This window comes from Pygocentrus nattereri, chromosome 4, assembly GCF_015220715.1.
Source record: "Pygocentrus nattereri isolate fPygNat1 chromosome 4, fPygNat1.pri, whole genome shotgun sequence".
In the NCBI taxonomy this organism is placed as follows: domain Eukaryota; kingdom Metazoa; phylum Chordata; class Actinopteri; order Characiformes; family Serrasalmidae; genus Pygocentrus; species Pygocentrus nattereri.
In genome coordinates, this window is record NC_051214.1 from 40,423,465 (window position 1) to 40,444,183 (window position 20,719).

At 38.4% G+C, this 20,719-nt stretch overlaps 1 protein-coding gene across 1 annotated transcript; it reads right to left on the minus strand.

Annotated features, from left to right (window-relative positions):
• Positions 1-176: 176 nt before the first annotated feature.
• nrbp1 (nuclear receptor binding protein 1) lies at positions 177-19,586 on the minus strand. Its single transcript, XM_017692552.2, has 18 exons — positions 18,957-19,586; positions 15,760-16,094; positions 14,811-14,933; positions 12,846-12,947; positions 12,000-12,089; positions 11,828-11,868; positions 10,793-10,887; positions 10,627-10,710; positions 10,331-10,389; positions 10,144-10,242; positions 9,300-9,432; positions 9,118-9,205; positions 8,830-8,880; positions 8,500-8,635; positions 6,879-6,932; positions 6,705-6,768; positions 6,385-6,440; positions 177-2,842 (listed from the first exon to the last, which is right to left on the minus strand). Exons 2-18 carry the CDS (start codon positions 16,006-16,008, stop codon positions 2,747-2,749), a joined length of 1,620 nt encoding a protein of 539 aa, XP_017548041.1. The 5' UTR covers positions 16,009-16,094; positions 18,957-19,586; the 3' UTR covers positions 177-2,746.
• Positions 19,587-20,719: the final 1,133 nt, after the last annotated feature.

Genomic DNA, 20,719 nt, shown 5'->3' on the forward strand with positions numbered 1-20,719 from the left:
TACTGTGTTTTTTTTTTTTTTTTTGCTTTCAATTTTTTTTTTTTTAAATAAGTAATAAACTTTTTTAAATGACTAATAACTGACCCTTGGCCTAAAGGTAGTTTGCTGACGAGTTTAGGCTGAGTTTACAGGAGCTCCATTCATAGAAGACCAACAAAATGGGACAGACTCACAAGCAGAAGTGCTCCAAGTGTCATCTTTATATCAAGAAATGGTGCAACTTTAAAAAGATACAGAAGAGGAATTGTGTTGTCAAAGCAGTTACAAGCTACTTACAGTCTTGTGTGAGAGAAAAGATAATGAGGATTGTTCTGAGATTAAGTGTGTTCACCATTGTCAAGGTTTCCAAAACTGGACAGCGGCACTACAAACTTTGACATCAACATCCATCGCTTAGGTTCACAAGAAATATTGTCAACCCATCTCATTTCAGGTGTTTGGCTGGTGCACAAAAGAAAAGAGTGAATGTGGTGAGCTTCTGAACAAAGTCTTGCTTGTCATAACATGGTCAGTAATTTATTTTTTCAGGGTGTGGTTTCCTGAAGTGGTTCCCAATCGTAAAGCAAGTGTGTAAACTTATAAGTCCATAAGAGTATCTGTCGATCTGTATTTCTTTAGCAAGTTGCTTAAAATCTCTAAATACAAGGCCATTTTCAAATGTTTGGCGGCCCTAAAAACATCCTACCCCACCCACCCGTCACATTCTTTTATACGCAAGAACAATAAAGAATTTCTATAAAGAAACAGTAAGAAATCGTGGTGCTTTTTGACAACTCATCAATTCAGTTAAATAAAAAAAAAAAACAAAAAAAAAAACAAACATACTGAGGGCTCATTTTAATGTTTGCTATTTACAGGACAATATTTTACTAAGTTCTTACCTCTACCATCACTTGAGAAAATGAACTGCAATTGGCTCATCTGTCTGACTGGTCAAGTAAACACTTTAAATTGGGGAAGTTTCAAAGTTTTCTTACAGTGACCACAATGAAAAAAAAACAACACACCATCACAGTAAAAATGGGAATAGAGCATATGATGAATCTGCTTTAAAAATCAGTCAGTCATTTCAGTCCTCATTTAATTTGGGAAACTTTGAATTGGTGAGAAGCAGCTTATAGTCAAAGTGGATTCAAATCAGATGCTCAGAAGCCCATCACAATCATATTTTAATATACAATGTGTTTGTGGGGGGGTGGGATCAGAAGTGTGCAACCCAGCAGAACGCTAGAGCCAATAGATAAGTGAAGATCTAGGTGTTGACCTTTTTACCTTCTCAAATATCAACAATAACCACTACTGGAAAACCGTTACATGCATGACCACCTGCAGTTCCAAGTTCAGTAGATTCCATTTCCAAAAACACTGATTTGAACCTGATAAACAGACTCACTCTGACCGTTACAAGGCAAAAAAAGCAGGCTCTGCACTCAAATGCAGAATGACATCTTTAAAGATCGATCAACTTAGATATTTATACATGCATGTGAGCCGATGTCCATTAAGTAATGAACAAACGAAAACGTACATCAGTAACCAGCAAATAAAGAGTCATAAAAAGGGTTGAACTGCCATCTAAACAAGGAGATTGTGTCTTTTCTTCGTCTACAGAAGGCACATATTAACAAATCATATACGGTGTAGATTAGTAATCTATCAAAACTCATTTGTAATATACAAGGGGAGTAAAAATGGTCAAACCAAGTGCCCTTCCCTCACACACCATTTGGATGAAAAACTATACAGCAAACGAGAGCATACATTCACAAATAGTTGCCACAACGTTGAGAGTGAAACACGCTTTAAGATAGTCCTTACATATATAATGTAGATAAATAATCTGCATTTTTCCCCCACCCAAACACTGACGGCCCCATCCTTTCACAGTATTGGCTTAAGTAAATGTTGCATTGCATTGAGCCACAGTTACTGTTTACCTTAAAAGGTGCTCCAATTAAGATTTTCCTTTGCATTCCCGAGAGCCTGTGATTCTTACTAATTAATATCACAAGGTGGACTCTTTCGGATGAAGGTCTAGAGATCAATCGCCCTTCATCATCTGCACACTTTTGTAACGTGTATGTAACAGAATAAACATATTCGTACCATTTGTAAATCGTTACTGAACAGCCATAACAGAAACATAGGGGTCACATGCTGGTTTAGTGCTACTCAATTAATGCTTGCAGATTTATGGCCAAACTGTGGGGAAAGGACCAATATTAAAATTAGCGCACCTTTAAAAGGAAAGATAACAACAACCAGCTCATAGTTTCTACTTCATGAGAACTAGTTAAAGCCATAAATGGTGGGCCACTTCTCATTTAAATAAGAGAAGACTCTGGGTAGGTAGGACAAGAGACTGATTCATATTTGATGCAAGGACATGCACACTATGTGCATCAAAAAAGAGAAAAGAAAGACCCATCCCACAGGTAAAAATGCCCCCCCCCCCAAAAAAAACAGCTTGTAATACTGACTTAAATAACATTTTTCTTCTTTTGAAGCAGACAGCTACACAGAGAATAAATGTACACAAACATCAGGCAACAGTTGTCACCTACAGCGGCGTGAAAAACAGAGCGCAGGAATTGTTTTTTGCTTTTTTTTGTTTTCTTATTTGAACGCGAGTCAAGGTCTTCTGATCCATTCCTGCAAAGCTTTCACCCAGTCCGTTGAAGCACTAGTCCCGTCCCGAGCGTGAGCATGAGGAGCAGTGGAGAAAACAGCAGCAACCCACCCTCCGCTATGAGGAAACGGTAACGGGATTCAGAGAGCCGTTCCGGCTGTAGAACTTCGAGAAGGCCTCCTCCAGCACAGTGGTGAGACGAGGCTGATCGCCCTGCAGAGAAAGACAGACAAAGATGATTAGCAAGAGCATCAGAGATGGGAGAGTGAGGGAAAAAAATACAATGGGTAAAGTGATGCTAAAAAAAAAAAAAAAAAAAAATGGGAGAAAACGCAAAACAGATGGGAGAGAAAAGAAGAAACGTTATCAAGAGAGCATAAGGCCATTAGTCTCGAGTTTTGAATAAGCCTGAATGTGTGTATTCAAGCATAATCAAGCAGATTAGAAGGAATGATAAAACAAGTAGGGTTGGGATGTTCCGGCCTTTTCCCTTTCCATCATATCCATTTTCACAAATTAATAAAGAGCTTTAAGGTACATTTAAATGCTCTCTTTTATTAAACTCTCCAGCAAAGAACATGAAGATGACTGATTTTTTTTTCTTTAATCGAGCTCAACCTGTTTTGATGTGCTTTTTTGTCTGTTAAGAAACTATGTAGAAAGGCCTTGGGCTTTGTCTCACACCCTCTGGCATAAATAAAAACAGTCATACATACTGAATGTGTTACTGTAAAATGCCCTTTTGTTGTTTTAAACAACAAATAAGCATGTTTATCAATTTTCTCCCATTGTATCAAATTTTCACAACAGCTCATTGCCCTCAGGCAAAGATAAGAAATTAATTGATTAATTTTTAACTGACAAATTAACAACTGTTCATCCAGTGCTATAGTTTAATTCGTTTTATTCATGTATGTTGGAATATACAGGTTCATCCTTCATATTTTTGAATTGTACACCTGAGGGCACAGCAAGTAATCAGTTCAGCTAGTTAGACCTAAAAAAAAAAACAAAAAAACGAAGCTTGCAAATCAAAAAAATAAGTAAATAAATTGTTTTTTTCCCATGTTCTCAGAAAAAGGATGATGATTCTACAAAATAAGAGCAGGAAGTGTACAAAATTAGAGAAGGAAGTGATGGACGACGACCCCTGAGAGCCACTGAGGTATACTGAACCTAAGCTAGCTCAGGTCATGGCATGTTTGTTTTAACATGAGCTAAAAAAAGAACTTTAAATATAATTCCAGAACTATCATTAGCCCACTATTATATTTTCCAGGCAGTTTAACATGCCTTTATTTTTGGTCAAATAGTCACAAAGTTGTCAACCTCTCAGTTTAAACCAGGTTCTTATATACACTATATTTTCTGAAGTATTCGCTCACCCATCCAAATCATTGAATTCAGGTGTTCCAATCACTTCCATGGCCACAGGTGTATAAAACCAAGCACCTGGGCCTGCAGACTGCTTCTACAAACATTAGTGAAAGAATTGGTCACTCTCAGGAGCTCAGAGAATTCCAGCATGGTACCGTGATCAGATGCCACCTGTGCAACAAGTCCAGTCGTGAAATTTCCTGACTACTAAATATTCCACAGTCAACTGTCAGTGGTATTATAACAAAGTGGAAGTGATTGGGAACGACAGCAACTCAGCCACGAAGTCGTAGGCCATGTAAAATGACTGAGCCGGGTCAGCGGATGCCGAGGCGCATAGTGCACAGAGGTCACCAACTTTCTGCAGAGTCAATCACTACAGACCTCCAAATGTCATGTGGCCTTCAGATTAGCTCAAGAACAGTGTAGAGAGCTTCATGGAATGGGTTTCCATGGCCAAGAAGCTGCATCCAAGCCTTACATCACCAAGCGCGTCACCAACATGACGAATCACGTTTCTCAGTCTGGAATTCCGATGAATGAGTCTGGGTTTGCTGGTTGGCAGGAGAATAGTACTTGTCTGACTGCATTGTGCCAAGTGTAAAGTTTGGTAGAGGGGGGGATTGTGGTGTGGGGTTGTTTTTCAGGAGCTGGGCTCAGCCCCTTAGTTCCAGTGAAAGGAACTCTTAATTCTTCAGCAGACCAAGAGATAGATAGATCCATCCATCCATCCATCCGCATTGTGGTGCATGAACACAGCTTCAAATGCAGCTCAGCCAGTCAGATTCAGAGTTGAACGATGTTTTATAACTGATATTCTGATGGGTTGTGTCCTTGACTTTAGGCTGTCAGTTATCGGTCACTAAAAATCTGACAAAACTCTCCATACATTCTCCATATGACAGAGTTGAGAGGAACGGTTGAATAGAGAAAACACAGAAAAGGAAGGGAGAGGAGGGAGGCAGAAAGAAATGAAAATAAGCGAGAAAAAGGAGAGCTACACAGATGGTGCGGCATCGGCTTCCACACGAGCCAAATTGGACAGATGACTGCATTAAAACACCAGTTAGCTTGGATTATTCAATCACTGCTACTGATCCCCCAGTAACAGACATCTGCTACAGAGGTGTGGAAAAGAGTAATCTCACAGCAAGCCATTTAGTAAGCTTATTTTGCGTAGAAGAAACAAAGACAGAATGCTTATGAATTTCCATACTGATATCTGAAGCATGGTTTTACAGTAGTTTTGAAATTATTTCGGCCGGGCAGTGATGTACATGCAGGTCATTGTAAGGAAAGTGCCCAAAAAGGAGACACATTCCTTCAGATTTACCACTACCTTACCATCAACAACAAAACGTTTTATTTTTTTTTTTTTTTTTTTTTTTTAAATAAATAAATAAATAAATAAATAAATAAATAGACAAAAACTTGGAGTTCACTAATGGCTTTGGATAGGAAATGGCTACATCCAATTTGTAGACACTGGTCTCTAACCACTACTGAAACATCTGAGTGGGTAAGCTCATATTCCTCAGTAAAATGTATCTGTTCTGCTACAATAAGGTGCTTTTTTCCGCTCCATTGAAACAAGTTTGCCACTGGCTGCTACGTTATTAATATCACAGAATATAAATATCGCTAGATTTGTACACAAACATTTCTGTACATTCAGAAATACTGACAAACCTAGGACCCCATCGATTCATATGGAGGAACTGGCAAGTGTTTATAGTGTTGTAGCAATATTTTGAACTCAAACGCAGATATAATCCTGCATGAAATGACCATGTGTAAACAAGGCCTTAAAGTGTAGAAATTAAATGATTTTTTTTTCCTCAAAAGGACCAGAAGCATCTTTACAATGAGACATATGATAGAGATTGTCTTAATTACTTTCTAGGAGCAAAAATAAAGACGTCAGGCAGTTTGCCCCAAAATATCATTGCAGTATAACTGGAAACAGCTTTCTTTTTTGACAAACAGGTCTAGGTTGATGTTATGTCAGCATCGCCCACAGTGACTGAGGAGGACCAAGAGGCGTAGGAGGTAAAATGTGGGTGGTATCTGTTAATGTCATAAAAAGCTACTGAAGGAAGGAGATTAAAGTGATGATTTTGGCTTATAAAATTAGTTAAACTAACTTTAAACACCACTGACACAAGTCACTTCCAATTTGGGGGAAAAAAAAAAAAAAAAAAAAAAGACATGGTATGAACCTAAAAGCTCTCGTACATTAGATCATAAGCCTGGATGTTCTCGTGCACTACAATACGAGACTTTAATCTGACACTTGTTTAGGTGTCGGTATTAGATTAAGAAAAATCAGAACGTCACTGCATTATCAACAGGTCCAAGATTAGTGCTGAGGAGCTTACCTCACTGATGAAACCAAGCTGGACCAACTCCACAGCCAACTCCTGCACATTCTCATCTGCAGACACGGTTGCAACAAACCCACATTAACCAACGTACGTTTAAAGAAAAAAAAAAAAAATTGGAAACCGGAAATGACCACTGACAAGAGTTACTAGCCTATATAAAAAGTAAGAAACATTAACAGTATATATTAAATCAAACTGAACACAGATTTTTTTTTTTTTTTTATGGTCAATATCAGGTTCAAAATCATGCAAAAACACTAATTCGCTGCTCACAATCAGAGTACTGCAAACATAAGGCTGAGCAAAATACTCACTTGGTGCCAAATCACAACTCAAGTGTCTATTCAGCTTATCTTCCAGTTTAAGCAGTAAGGTCAACTGTTCAGGGGTGGAAAAGGGTTTATTTGAGTGATTCACAAAGCCACAACAGTTAATCAGATTTATGGCAGATAGTATGTAGTAAGGTCTACATGTAAAAACAGACTCACATGATGCTTCGCCCCTTCCTCCACAGGCTCAATGTTACACTGCATTTGAAGCACCTTAAAGGACAATAAACAAGTTCATCAGCACAGGACAGAGCGCTTTGGACTATGGAAGTATTATGGAGCTCAAGAAGAAACATCAACATGTACTCTGATCTGTAAAGCAGGTCAGTGTCAAGTATATACAGTGCGATATGCTGCTCGAATTTCTCATCTTGGTTACGTTCACATTACAAGCTTCATGATGGTTCACACTCGTTTAGGTAAGTGACTTAAATCTTTCAATAATGCTAATGAACCAGCGACCAAAAATAATTCACATATGCACATCCTAATTAATAACGTCATGTGAACAAAACATGTGCGTGACAAACAACAAACTAATGAGAAGAACGAGCCAAATCTGTGGAGATAATTAACTCTGAACATCTCTCAGCTGTTCATTATTAGAGTGAGATGAAAAAGGTGAGATGTGTTGCTTTTCCACCATGTACAGGTTTAAACGTCTGAGCGGTGCTGCTGCCGTGGCAACGCTGAATGATGGTGCATGCGCAGTGAAAAAAGCACATGAATTCCAATCTAAGCATTCACAATGATGTCGCATGGCCGCAAATTGGATACATATCCCATCTATGACCACAAATGAAAGTGGCTCAGGCCAGATTTGAGAAAAGAAAGGGAAAAAAAAAAAAAAAAAAATCATATTTGTGAGTCCACCAAGCTATGAAAAGATCAGATCTGAGTTGCATTAAGGGGAAAAATGGATTTGTGCCACTTCATCCTGGTAATATGAACATAGCCATAAATATCAGAATATCTGATGCAAATGGTTAAAAAAAAATTACCATGCCTTAAGAGTATGTACTTTATTTCATTGATCACGTGATTTCAAAATTCTAGCTGTTAGTCACATTTACTACTTCAGTGGGTCAAAAGTTTACATACACTTCACTAATATTTGTTGGCAGTGCCTTTTAGTTGCTTAACTTATGGGGTAGCCTTCCAATTTCTCAACACCAGCAGAACGTCAGGCTTGTGGGTCTCCTTGCTCAGACACACTAAAAGCAATTCAGTTCAGGGCTTTATGATAGCCATTTCGATGCTTTCCTTTTGTTGAAGGAAACATGTTACAGCTGTACGAAAGTGCTTTTCTGTCATGAAACAAATCCTGCTCTTCTTCCCTGCAATGCTACTCGATTCAAGGAAAATAATGTTGCATAATTAGCTAATGCAAATCAGCTAGATTTTAACAATTTAACTGTTAAGGCAGACTGTAGTCATTTACACCAGCAACTACTTCAGTCTAAGCAGGTTATGGTATGATATCAGCAAGTACTAAAAAACACGTACATGTACTTCGGTCTGAAAAAAATGGTACTGATGCATTTCTATTCTTTAGTACTACCATGGTTCGGTTAGGGATAAACCCTAAGTTCCACCTTTCACAGGACTGTGTATTAAGCATTTATTATTCTAAGACAGAAAGGAAGTGATCCAGACTCCCTCAATTATCTATACCACCAGTCAAATAACTGCCTGACCGATATCATTTTACAAGTGGGAACAGCTACTGAGTGTGTCCTCTCCTCCTGCATCCACTTTATCACTTCATTCCACTCCTTACCTTTCTGGTCTCAAGTTCCGCTGGTTCTGGAGTAGGCGTCTTGACAGAGGGTGGCACAATGGGGGATTTCACTGCTTCTTGCTGGGGCTGCTGTGGGCAGGGCACGCCAAATGCTGTCAGTGGATAGATCCCATTCCTACAGGCAGACAAGAGCACCTCACTTCAGTTTACAGCTCAGATTACAGCACCTTCTAAGCAAAAACAAGTGGCAAAAGCGTAGCTATGACAAAGCATGATTTATGGTCAATACTGGTTGTTATTTATTCCCAGGTCTTCATAGCAGCATGAATACACAACTAGTTTGAAAACAAGCAATGCCGGAGTTCTTACCTCACATCTTCAAGGAACTTGTCAAGTTCCAGAGCAGGGAATTGGGAGAGCCTACAGAGGGAATATGAATGTAATCAACACATTTAAAATACTAGAGAATCACAACATTAATTAGTAAAATTAACTGAAATTACATGAGGGAAAACCCTGGAAATTACTTCCCATAGTTTATAAACTTTAATGAAAACATGCACTGTAATTGTTTTTATCACTCATCACAGGTTTGTATTCTCATTCGTATTGCTCAGCTTCACAACTGCAAGTTGCATGATTAGATGTGTCACTCACTTCAACTGCACTTCCTTCCTCTCCACGATCACCAAATTAGGGTCCATGTTCTTAGTAATTTCTTCTAGAGCATTTTCAGGAATCATGTCTACAAAAGAAGGCAGGTTTATTTAGATCTCACTAACAAATGCAAATTTGACATCATGTGCTGTGTTCAAGCCCAAATGCATGAAAAGACTCACGTTGGTGGCTGACGATGCAGTGCGCTGCCAGTAGCTTTAGGAGAGGCACCTCAAAGAGAGCCTGGTGGAAAAGCAACTCTCTGGCAGTGGGTCTCTTACTAGGGTCCCCTTCTAGACACTTCTGAATGAACTCCTGTATTTTCAAAAGAGAAACACAGGGTCACACGTACAGTAGACAATTTAAACTGACATTTGATAAGGGTGTTTGAAAAGGGGCCCATCAAAATGATACAACAACATTACTGAGTCTACACATCTTTAAATTAGCACTGGCCAATACAGTACAGGTGTAAAAGAGTGATTCTTCTATTGGGAAAATAATGTGCTGCAATTTTATCTCAAATATCATGAAGCTGGTAAGTGCACTTGTGCTGTATTTCTGCTGCTACACCTGTACCTAAATGTCATAATTACACATGATCCATTGTGATAAATAGCCAGTTGCCTCTTACCTACAACACAGCATTTTATATATATCTATGTATTTCTCATTAGAAAGAATTCAAAGTCACTTTGGCACATTCAAGAGCAAATAGTGTTATTTACACTGCAACATTGGTTAACAGATATTACTGCAAAGTTTAATGTCTTCATTTAGCCCACACAGTGTGAGCCCTGATCAACCAATACAACTTATGATCAAGGCACCTCTACCACTACTTATATTGTCACACAATACAAGTAGTATATCATAAGGAATACTTTATTTTCCAACAATATAAAACAACAACAACACATTACATAACAATGGGTTTCCTGGATTTATTATTTGAAAAAAAAAAAAAAAAAGTTGCATTGAGTTGCTTGGACATATTTCATGTCTGGGAAATGACTCTGCACTCACCCTCTGTAGGGGGTCCTCCAAGGACAGAATGGCACTGTTAATGGCTTCTTGTGAAACATATGACGACTCTCCATTACTCTGGATTTCAAGGACAGCCATCTGTGAAAATTACACACAGAAATTATACAAATGGTGGGGGCTGCATCAAGGCTAGATCTGGAGCAAAGAGACCAGTCTCAGCACTCACCTCTAAGGCGCACATTCCAAAGGAATAAATGTCAACGGCTGTGGTGACACTGCCAACAGCTGGAGGTAAAGAAAAGAGATGAACCAGTTATGATACTAAGAGAGTCATATTCACATTGTTTACACCCATATCTGACCAACTATGAACAAGACAGCAACAAGTATAAAATTTATTTTCTACAGTGGTTCTGTTTTGAGGATAAATTCTTCCTTTTCAGTGATTATTTTGAACCAAACAAGTTAACGTATTCATGCAATTTGCACCATACAACATAGCTTCACTCAATCTTAAAGTACCTCCATATTCTGGTGCAAAGAAATGCAAACTCTTCGGTTCTTCCCGACATGTTTTAACATGGTTATTAATGGTGTCCGGCGCAACTGCAACAAAACACAGAAAATCCTGTTAGCAAAAGGCGATGATCAACGATGCAGACCTTTGATTGTTACTAAAGAAGCCCACCTGAGCCAATTTTGATAAGGCCATTGTGCTGTATGAAGATGGTGTCACAAGTCAGGTTGCCATGGATGATGGGGGGTTCACATGAGTGCAGATAACTGGAGAGAAAAAAGAAAAATGTGAGCAGGTGCCTAAAAAGTAGGGGAAAGAGCAGCACTTCAGTATTTTTTGCATGCAGAGCTGGAGTAAAGTAAGGACCAGTGTTTCTCAGTGATTTTAGTCCTGCCCAAATCCACCATCTCTATCAGCCCAAAACGTACATAGGTCACGTGCAACAGGTAACTAATATATCAATCTATTATTCAATACACAGTTTTTTTTTATTAGTCTACTGGTAGCAATAAGGCTACTCGTGCAACAGGCATGGCTTATATCTCTGAATAATAGAAACCATGATTATAAATTTTCACAGTGTTTAAGTATAGAGGACCTACAAGAGGCATTAACTTGTATTATCTGTGGCCAAACATCAAACTGATATGTATAGCTGTACCTTAAAATAAAAAACATAAAATGACATGAAAAAACTGTGAGCTCATGTAGCACTGTAGACCATTGGCTATTCTCAAGCTAATTAAAATGCTAATAACAACACACTGCATTCACTTAAGACTAGGTAGGTAGGTAAGCCAGGTAGATGGCTATGGTAAACAAAATAATGATTTGATAAAATTTTTGGACGTTTCTGAGCAGTCGAATGTATTGCATATTAAACTCTTCATGAGCAAAAGGCTATGTGTTATTGAAGTAGCCACACCAAAGCCTGTATTTCACAGAGATTTCTTATCCTTCCAGTCCTGTTGAAAAATTGCATTACCTAAACCTAACCCTGCCCAAGTACTGCTTTAGAACAAAAAGATTTAACATATCTATTACAGCTCTATTTAAAGCACGGGGTATTCTTACAATGTATAATTTGAGCAGTTATAAATAATATTCTGAGCACAGTTTGCTATAAAAAATCAAGCAATAAATATTCACTTCAAGTAGAGGGTAACGTTATGTCTTCAGTCAAGAACAAAAATGAGACAAACTAACCTTAAAGCAGATAATATTTGAGTACACCAACGCTTCCATGCCTAGGACAAGAGCATACAGTGTAAGCCAGCATAACAGGATGTTTACAGATCACCAACTCTACAACCAGATAGTATAAACTACTGTCTATACATGACAGTACATTGATTACTCACTTTAAAAATTCTCATACCTTTTCATTCATAGTCTTGTGATTTTTCTTTGTCTTTTTCAAAAACTGCTTCAGACTCCCTGAGGACATGTACTCTGTTATAAAAATAACCTAACAAAGATAAAAACATTATTTCAGGTGTGACACAAATAGGTTCAACTATGATGGAGAATGCTGCATTTTAGGAACCTAAAAATGTACACAAGCCCCTTCAATGTTTTCACATTTATTGTTTATACATTTGATTCTCTCTTAACAGATACTCCTACAGATATTATACGTATGGTTGTACCTACAAGCTTATTTTTACTTAGAAAATCAACAAAACATGTAATCTGATCAAGGTGCCCAAAGTTTTGCATATGACCACATTGGTCAGTTTTCCAGACAGGGATAAGCCTAGCTCTAGACTACATTCAGAATGCTATGTTGTCCTGGACTGAGCTTGAAGCCTGTCCAGAAAACTTACCCATGCTGTCTATAGACAGTAAAGGGGTGAAGGACAGACAAAGCTGCCTTAGGTCATTTTAAATCTACTACTGTAGCATTTTTCAGGACTCCTATTTCATACCAGCTTGTTTTCACAAGTAATAAACACACCTTCTTCATGCAAATATTTGAGAATAAATTATTTTAGCGTTATTGCTTCTATGGTTACTTTCAATAGAAGTAAAGATTGAAAAAAATTAGCATTTATAAGCACTTAAAGTGCAGCTTTAGAGATACAAGGCCAGAACACAGATTACACCTAAATCCATAATCAACAGTGATCTCTTACTTTTAACCCAAGACCAGACTTAATCAGGCTTTTTTAGCCCTTTGCTGCACTTTAATTTCAAATGGGGCTTTCCTGCTTGAGTCACTTACCCTGGCTCTGTTCTCCTTCACATCAGCCCAGTACTTGTGAAACTTCACAATATTCAAATGCTCCAGCTGAATCAAGTTATCAAAGACTGCTTTCACTTTTTCCTAAAAGAAATGGGAAAAAAGGTAAGTGATAAAGGAAGTGCAAAGACACACAGGGCTGACTACAGGGTATACTTTGCCAAACAAGCGTTGACCTAACCTGTAGAAATGTTGACTAATCAGCCCAACACCTTACTTGGGCCATGTGCAACAGGTACACAGTACATTAATTTAGTGGAGAAATTGTAATTTGTAGCAATAAGCCTTATGCAACAGTCATTGCTTATTACTCACTAGGTATAACTAGTTTATAATTCAGGAATCTCAATGTGATACATTTTTACAAATGTTGTATAAAAGCACAACTTTGTCATCAATACTAATTTTAAAAAAATATATAAAAAAAGTAAAACTGCTAGTAACTAATACGGATCAAACTGCATTTCAGTTCACTGCACAAAGTCTGGAATGACGTTTTATGCAGAAAGTCTTTCTTTCACATTAACATTAATATGCAGCTTGCCCCTTTAAAATACATCTGTTTATGTCTTCATATGCCATGCCAAGCAGAAACCAGTTAACAAAAAAGTCTATGACTCTACAGGTCACAGGTATATCTATGTAGAAACCATTTAAGTGACTTAAAAGGCATATATATTAAGGAAAATCAAATTGCCCTAACTTTTTCAAAATTAAAGAACTTGATGTAGTATACAAACATTACGTTTTGAAACATACCATTCACTGCCCAGCCTATACAGTTCATATACAGAAATTAAACAAACAGCCCAGTTTCAATTTATTGTTTCTGTGATATCAGAAAAACTGATCAACATACCCACCTATTCAGCCTATAGCAGTTTAGCCCCACCCATTAATGCTGAGATTATAATTGTTCCAGCTTGCTGTCATTTCTTCTGAGTTGTTTATTTACCTTGCTAGCTTATCACATGATAGACACTGTATAGCCATCTCATGCTACTTTGCAAAGCTTTCCCAAAGCTAAAGGCAAACAGGTTTTTGCCCTCAAGAAGTTTGAGAAGCAAATCACAGGGAAACTCAAACATGAGTTTTGAGAAGCAAATGCTGCAAGATAACAGCCAATCATATCGAGAATTAAAAGGACAGAAAAACCAAGTGTCATTTTTCAGCCTTCCTTATGTTACAGGTTAACTAGTGCAAAATTTTATACGCACGATCAGGCAGACATATAGCATTTCCTAATTTACAGCTCAGTTACTAAGCCGTAAGTGAATCCAGTCATTATAGATGTACTTCTGCTGAGAGGAGAATATGCATGCTGGCCAAACAGATGGAACAAAACCTGATTAACAGCTCACTATAGACAATTATAGGAGTAAGTATACCCAAAACACAGAATGACCTGTTCTGAAGTTCTATAATGACATGAACACTTCTCTCTCTGCTAATTTAATTCCAGAAGGTTTGGCAACTCACAAAGCTGTAGGTAAGGCGCTTGTAACCAGACCAGACAGCAAGCTAATGCTGTTGAGACCTACTAACATGCATTGAAGGTAACTAATGAGAAGTAATGCCAATTAAAAAAAAAAAAAATTTATTAATATGACAACTGAAAAAGACAAACAGATGAAGGAAAACTAATAATTTCAACAGAAAGATTCACTTTAGGGTCAACGTTCTATCTGTACATTTACTTTTAAAGGGCTGTCTTGAACAATAATTTTCAGCCTTCAAATACATGTTAATAGTCCTGAACAAATACTTCAAACATCTGTTCTCAAAATCACTCTGAAAAATTATCATATTTAGAGTTTTAGTCACCTGTCTGATAGAACTGGGATATGGTTGAGAGCCCTGGAATTAAACTATCCCTGCACAAATGATCTCTACATTTATCCAAACACAATGCCACCACACTGCACTTCCACGATGATTCAATCTTACCTCCTGCAGTTTGAAATTTTTCCTTTCAGAAAACATGACTTCATTCCACACCACCTCCACACCCTCCTCTGTGTCCATGGCCAAGTAGGCGTTGTCAATGCCTGGAACATTACGCTGGTTAACCTGTGGAAAGATGAGCGCATAACTAATATAAAATAAAATCTGACATCCTTTCTAAAAGCAAAAAAGAAACATGGGCTAGTTATTTATTTTACCCTGATCACAAGACACAGAGTCCATTACAGCTGTTTTACTGCTTGGACAAGAAAGCTTACTAGGGTAGCATGACATGCACAAAGCTCTAACACTGATTTTGTTTCTGTATATAGCCCCTGTGATATGCTTTGCCTTTTAAAAATATCTTAAATTGTTGATGGGACACAATTTGCAGTATTCTGTGCAAAATAATTTACAGATAGGCCTGTGTACAGACATTTTGGGAATAGGGGCTAAAAGGGAAAAACATTACAAAAAATGAAAAAGATATCAGAAATCCATAACATTTGCAGAGACATATCTCAGAAAGCAACATAACTGTGGAGTTAATGGTAATAGTTACCAGCGGTCATACATCATCACAATATCTGAGCCAAGACACAATTTTAATGTGATTTTTTTTTTCTCAAGATCTGTAATATGAGTATTGCCATAACATACTATGGTTTATTAATTTTGACTTCAAATTGTCTCGAAAGAAATCTGTTTTCATTGTTGTTGTACTTCCATGTATTCACATTTAAGTGAAACAGAGCTGTAGATAAGCCATTGTTCCAAAAACACCTACAAATTTAGTAACAGTAATATCATGCATGACTTGATACAGTAGATAATAAAACAAAGATCAACACTATTGTTGTGGTGTGGTGGTACTATGATGCGTTCATATATCCTTCTACCCCTAACACTGAATACTATAATTAATCTTCTTTCACAGCATTACAGCATGTACCTCCTCTCTGCGTTTCTGCCAGCGTCCACATGGGCTCTCCTCCAGAATCTCAGACTCATCTTCGCTCTCCTCCTCCTCGTCCTCAGTTGCTGTAGTGGCCGCCGGTGGAGACTGTGTTACTGTGGACACTGGAGGAGACACGGAGGAGACGCCCTGACCAGCAGGGGCCGAGGCTGCTGACTCGGGCTTCACATCCATGGTGGACGCTGGAGCAGGAGCAGTGGTCTGTTTGCCTTCTCCCTCTGACATCACTGATGTTTGACCGACTCTATCCACAACCTCCGGCTACAAGGGCAGTCTGGTTTGCTCGCACCACAAGGGTGGGAGGCAGATTACTGTGTGAAGAGAAGCAGTACACAGCTATAGTTTGTGGTGAGTTTTTACAGTGTCAGACAAAGGCAGAGTGAGAGGAAAGCACAACCATCAAACTGACTAACTACACAGAACTGAACTAATGATGCACTATATCCAAAAGTATCTAGACACCACTCCTTATTAGTGATTTCAACTAGTTTAAGATGCGCAAATTCCTGATAGTGTATCAACAGCGTTCAACTGCCGATACACATTTATAACCTCCAAAGAAACATTAAGCAATACAACAGGATGCACTGGAGCAGCCAAACACAAACCTAAGATCACTATGCCCAATACCAAGGTTTAGCTTGAGGAGTATAAAACCCCCAAGCATTGGGCTTTGGAGCAGAAGTGAATTAAATTAAACCCAAAAGGAATGAGTTATATGTGAAAAATTACAGAACTGAGGAACAAGATTCTCCTAACACACATTCTTGAGTAGAAGCATCTGAATATACTCAAAAGGAAAAAAAAAAAAAACAGAACAACTGATCATACGTACAAGAAACAGAAAGATAAACAGCTTCTGAACACGTGGCCATATGCATTAAAGAAACAGAACATTAAACACTACAGTGCTGAATAACATATCTATAACTGAACACTGCAAAAATGCTGGCAGTATTTGCAATATTTTAGCGATGCTGACAAATCATAATACCCAGAAAACTGTGATGTCTGTTTCCAGCAGCTTTATTAGAAGATACCCAAGAAAAATAAAAGTCTCATGTTATTTACTCATGCTTCAAAATGTCTTAAAAGAATTAATTAAAAATTTTTAAAAAATCTGGAAGAATAAGAGGTGTTATTTCTAGAAATGGACTTTCTGTCTGGTTATCCTTCACAGAACTGCACAAAATTCCTTTTAGTGTCATTTTAACAAAAAAGACAAAAAAGAAGAATTGGCCAATTTAATGCCTTTATTTTGACAGATGTGCGCTGCAATTTTTTGATGCACATAATGCAACGCAGGTAAGAGCACTCTGTATCAAAATATCACAGCACAATTATGCATGACTCACTGTGTTAAACAGTCAGTTACTGGACGGCAAAGACAACAGATTTTCAATATTGTGACAAACAACAGTTTTCTGAGATCATGGATGCCAAAGAACACTGAACAACTGCATGTTTTCTTACACACAGAGAGCATACCCAATCCTGTTTAAAAACACTACTGTGTTTGTGTTGTGATACGTAGCATGAACTGATATTTTTTTCCCCAAATTGCCCACACCTAAAGCCAGCTGCCTCTTACTTTCATTAATGCGTCATGTCATACAATTCAGTTTGATCCACGGAAAGGGAAATACTGTTAAAACAGTATTTATAATTATGTCTAATAAAAAGATGGGAAATGTGCTAATGTTTAATTTACCCGCTGCAGCGTAAGCGTCAGATTAAAAAATAAAAGGGAAATTATAAATCAGCCAAAAAAAATGCTGTAAAGAAATCTGAAGTCACCATAAAACTGATGATCAGCAGACCCCTAAAGAAAACAAGACTAACAGTCTAATCAAGAAGGCTGGGTCACATCAGGCTGTACCATTATTTTAGCATAAAGCACGGACCACTTTATTAAATGCTACACACTTAAAAAAGCAGGGTTTTGCAGGAAAGTTATATACACCACCATGAACACTCAAAAGAACCATGTGTGTGATTAAAACGTCCTTTGCATCGTAACAGGGTTGTGGGAAAATGTGCTGAAGATGGTTCTATAGAGAACCCAAAAAGGGTTCTTCTACTGTTACGATGTCATGCCTGAAAAAGTAGAACAACCCTTTTTGGTGCTATATAGAGCCTTTTTTAAAGAAGATTCCATGTAGAACCATCTACCACACATTCTCCACCAACCTGAGAACTCTGTCATGATGCAAAGAACGTTTTAATCATCCAAAGGGTTCACAGTTCTTTATAGAACCGTTTCCTTTGCTAAAGAACCCTTGAAGAACCAACATTTTTAAATGTGTAAATTAAAATCTCTGGATAATGTGATCAATCTGGAAAATATGTGATGAAGTTCATCAATCCAACCCAGTAAAGGTGGGCGACTCAGCAAAAATACAATATTGCAATACTTAAAAAAAAAAAAAAAGTTCACAAAACAGCCACAATATTTACTTTTCAGACATCCAATCACTCGGTGCAGAGAAAAAAAAAGAACCATATTAAAAAAAAAAAAAAAACTAACTAACAAAAACTGAACACAATGACTTTTACTCAATATTTGTCTGTGTTGCACTAAATCCAGTTAAACGGGACTCATTTTCTCTCTTTAGGCTGAAACGCGCGGTCGGTCAGTTCTAAAGCACTGCCTGTATTCACGGTATGTTCAGAAAAGTATTCTGACAATTTATCACGATAACGATATAAAACGGTCAACTTGCCCAGCATTAACGCCCAGGACGGATTACTTCAGACTCCGTGTGTTTGGGCTCTGGTCAAACTTGTTCCTCCTGTTTGGCTCCAGCTAAAGGCCTCAGCACGAAGATGAAGTCAGCTTCTTGTCTGAACTGTCGCTCTCCACCTTAAACGGTGTCGCAGTTACATTCTGTTGGCTGCGGCTGAGGCGCCAAAGTGTAACTGCTGCCCCATTTAAGGCAGAACGGAAAATTCGAACAAGAAGCTGGTGAACAAGAGGCTGACTTGAGCTCCGTGGCCTCAGTTCTCAAACTGCTAATGATAAGGCCCTCGCAGCACCTTCACAGAACCGTTTCACTGCTTTCTGCTGAACAACACTGACTGAAAACCACCAATACATGGAAAAAAAACGTAGAACTGGAGTTTTAAAGAGTTCATCTTCACCCCACTCAACACTTTTTTGGTGTTTTACTTACTGTGTTCAGCTGAAGCTCCGAGGTATCGCCAGCTTAACTCCCAGTAGACAGAAAACCAATATCCAATAGTTAACCTAGTATCCACTACGGAGAGACACGGCTGGAGACAGAATATTAAAGCTTAACCGAGCTTCGTTTGCTCTGAAGAGTGTTTTATTCCCATCAGCTAACCTGACCCTCCCGAACTGGTCACGTTAACGCCAGAGGAGGAAGGGGTGTAACTCAACGTTAGCTGAGCTAACAACACGGGTATTTAATCAGCAAACATTAATGACGAAGTATCAACCAACGACGCGCGGTATTGAGGTTTAAAACAAGAGAGAAAACGTGAAAGGGAACCGCGAAGTTTTCCTCCAAATCCGTCCCCACTGGCGGAAGAAGCCGTTTGTGTGGATTTAGCCGGAGATGCTAACGGAGCGGCTGTGGGTTTTATTCTCTCAAAACTAAGTACACAAGACTGACAATCCGCACGGAGTACACCGAGATTCAACGGCTCATATATCGAACACACGACCGGCTCATCGAGTTCGAGATACCGGTTTAATTTCATGTGAACATGGTCGCTGAAGCGCTGCACACAAATGGCGACACTAACCGCTACCGCCGCTGCTGCTGTGCTTCTTCTCCTCCTGCGACCTCAGACTGTAGCCGCTCTGAGCGCAGCGCCGCCTGCCGGAGACACAGTAGCACTACTGGAGTCCCGCAGACATTACTTCAGACACTCCTAATGCGCGAACACAGCTGCGCCTACGGGTGGAGTCTTATATAGAGTATTTACCTAATTCTTTTTCACGTTTTCCTTATTTTTATTTATTTTAAGACTTGTTTTCATATTTCAGATTCAGCTGCTAGGCCTTAGCTATTCCTGTTTTCTCCAGATTTCTGCACCACATCTCATTCCCATGTGTGATGTGTGCTACTGTTGTTTGCACTGACACACACACACACACTTGTTTGAATTGCTGGTCCCTATGTAATCTATGAGTTCCTTGTATATTGTTAATTGCCTGCAAATAATATGTACACTGTCTGTGTATTAATGTCCTTATATAGTCTGCATGTTGCTCGTATACTGTGTATATTGATGTATTGTCTGTAAATTATATGTACATTGTTTGTCTTGATAAATAAAATACTGTTAATTGCTGGAACCAGATTCTTTGTCTGTGTCAACTTGCTTGGCCAATAAATTTCTAAGAAACATGTACATTCCTTTGTCATATCTTGACAGTATCTAGCATACTGTAATGCTTTCTTATCTGGCCTACCTCTGTCACTCAGCTTGCCTGCATAGAGTTCAGAATGCAGCTGAGTATGAGGGATCATGTTGGACCACTACTCCAATCACAACGCTGGTTACCAGAGTCTTTTAGAATTGATTTCAGAAGTGTTTGATTTTATGTAATTCATCGTGGGCTGACTCTGCTCTGCCCCATAACTTTCAGGAAATGGAAAGCTGTATATTGCAGTGATGTTTACCTTTTAGCTCATGGAAATGAAAAGACTTCAAACAAATCTGGTACAACACCTTCTGATTAGCTGTTGAGAAAGGCAACTTCTGCAAACCTCAAGGACAAGACAGCTTAAAAAGTGCTGATCAAACTTTAAAAAAAGTTACACTCTTTGATCTACAACTACTTTGCCAAATGTCTGATGCATTATTCTCACCTTCATAAAGGCTGTAAGAACTGTACTAAAGTGGTAGACTTGATGAAGAAGAAGTGGGTCAAGAAATAAAGCCTCATCCAGACCATAATGGGCAT

Coding starts and splice junctions, on each gene's coding strand:
- nrbp1 (XM_017692552.2), bottom strand. CDS start 16,008: ATGTCAGAGGGAGAAGGCAAACAGACCACTGCTCCTGCTCCAGCGTCC. Junction 9,433..10,143: donor TGGAGGACCCCCTACAGAGG/GTGAGTGCAGAG, acceptor TTGAAAATACAG/GAGTTCATTCAGAAGTGTCT. Junction 6,441..6,704: donor GAGTTGTGATTTGGCACCAA/GTGAGTATTTTG, acceptor CCGTGTCTGCAG/ATGAGAATGTGCAGGAGTTG.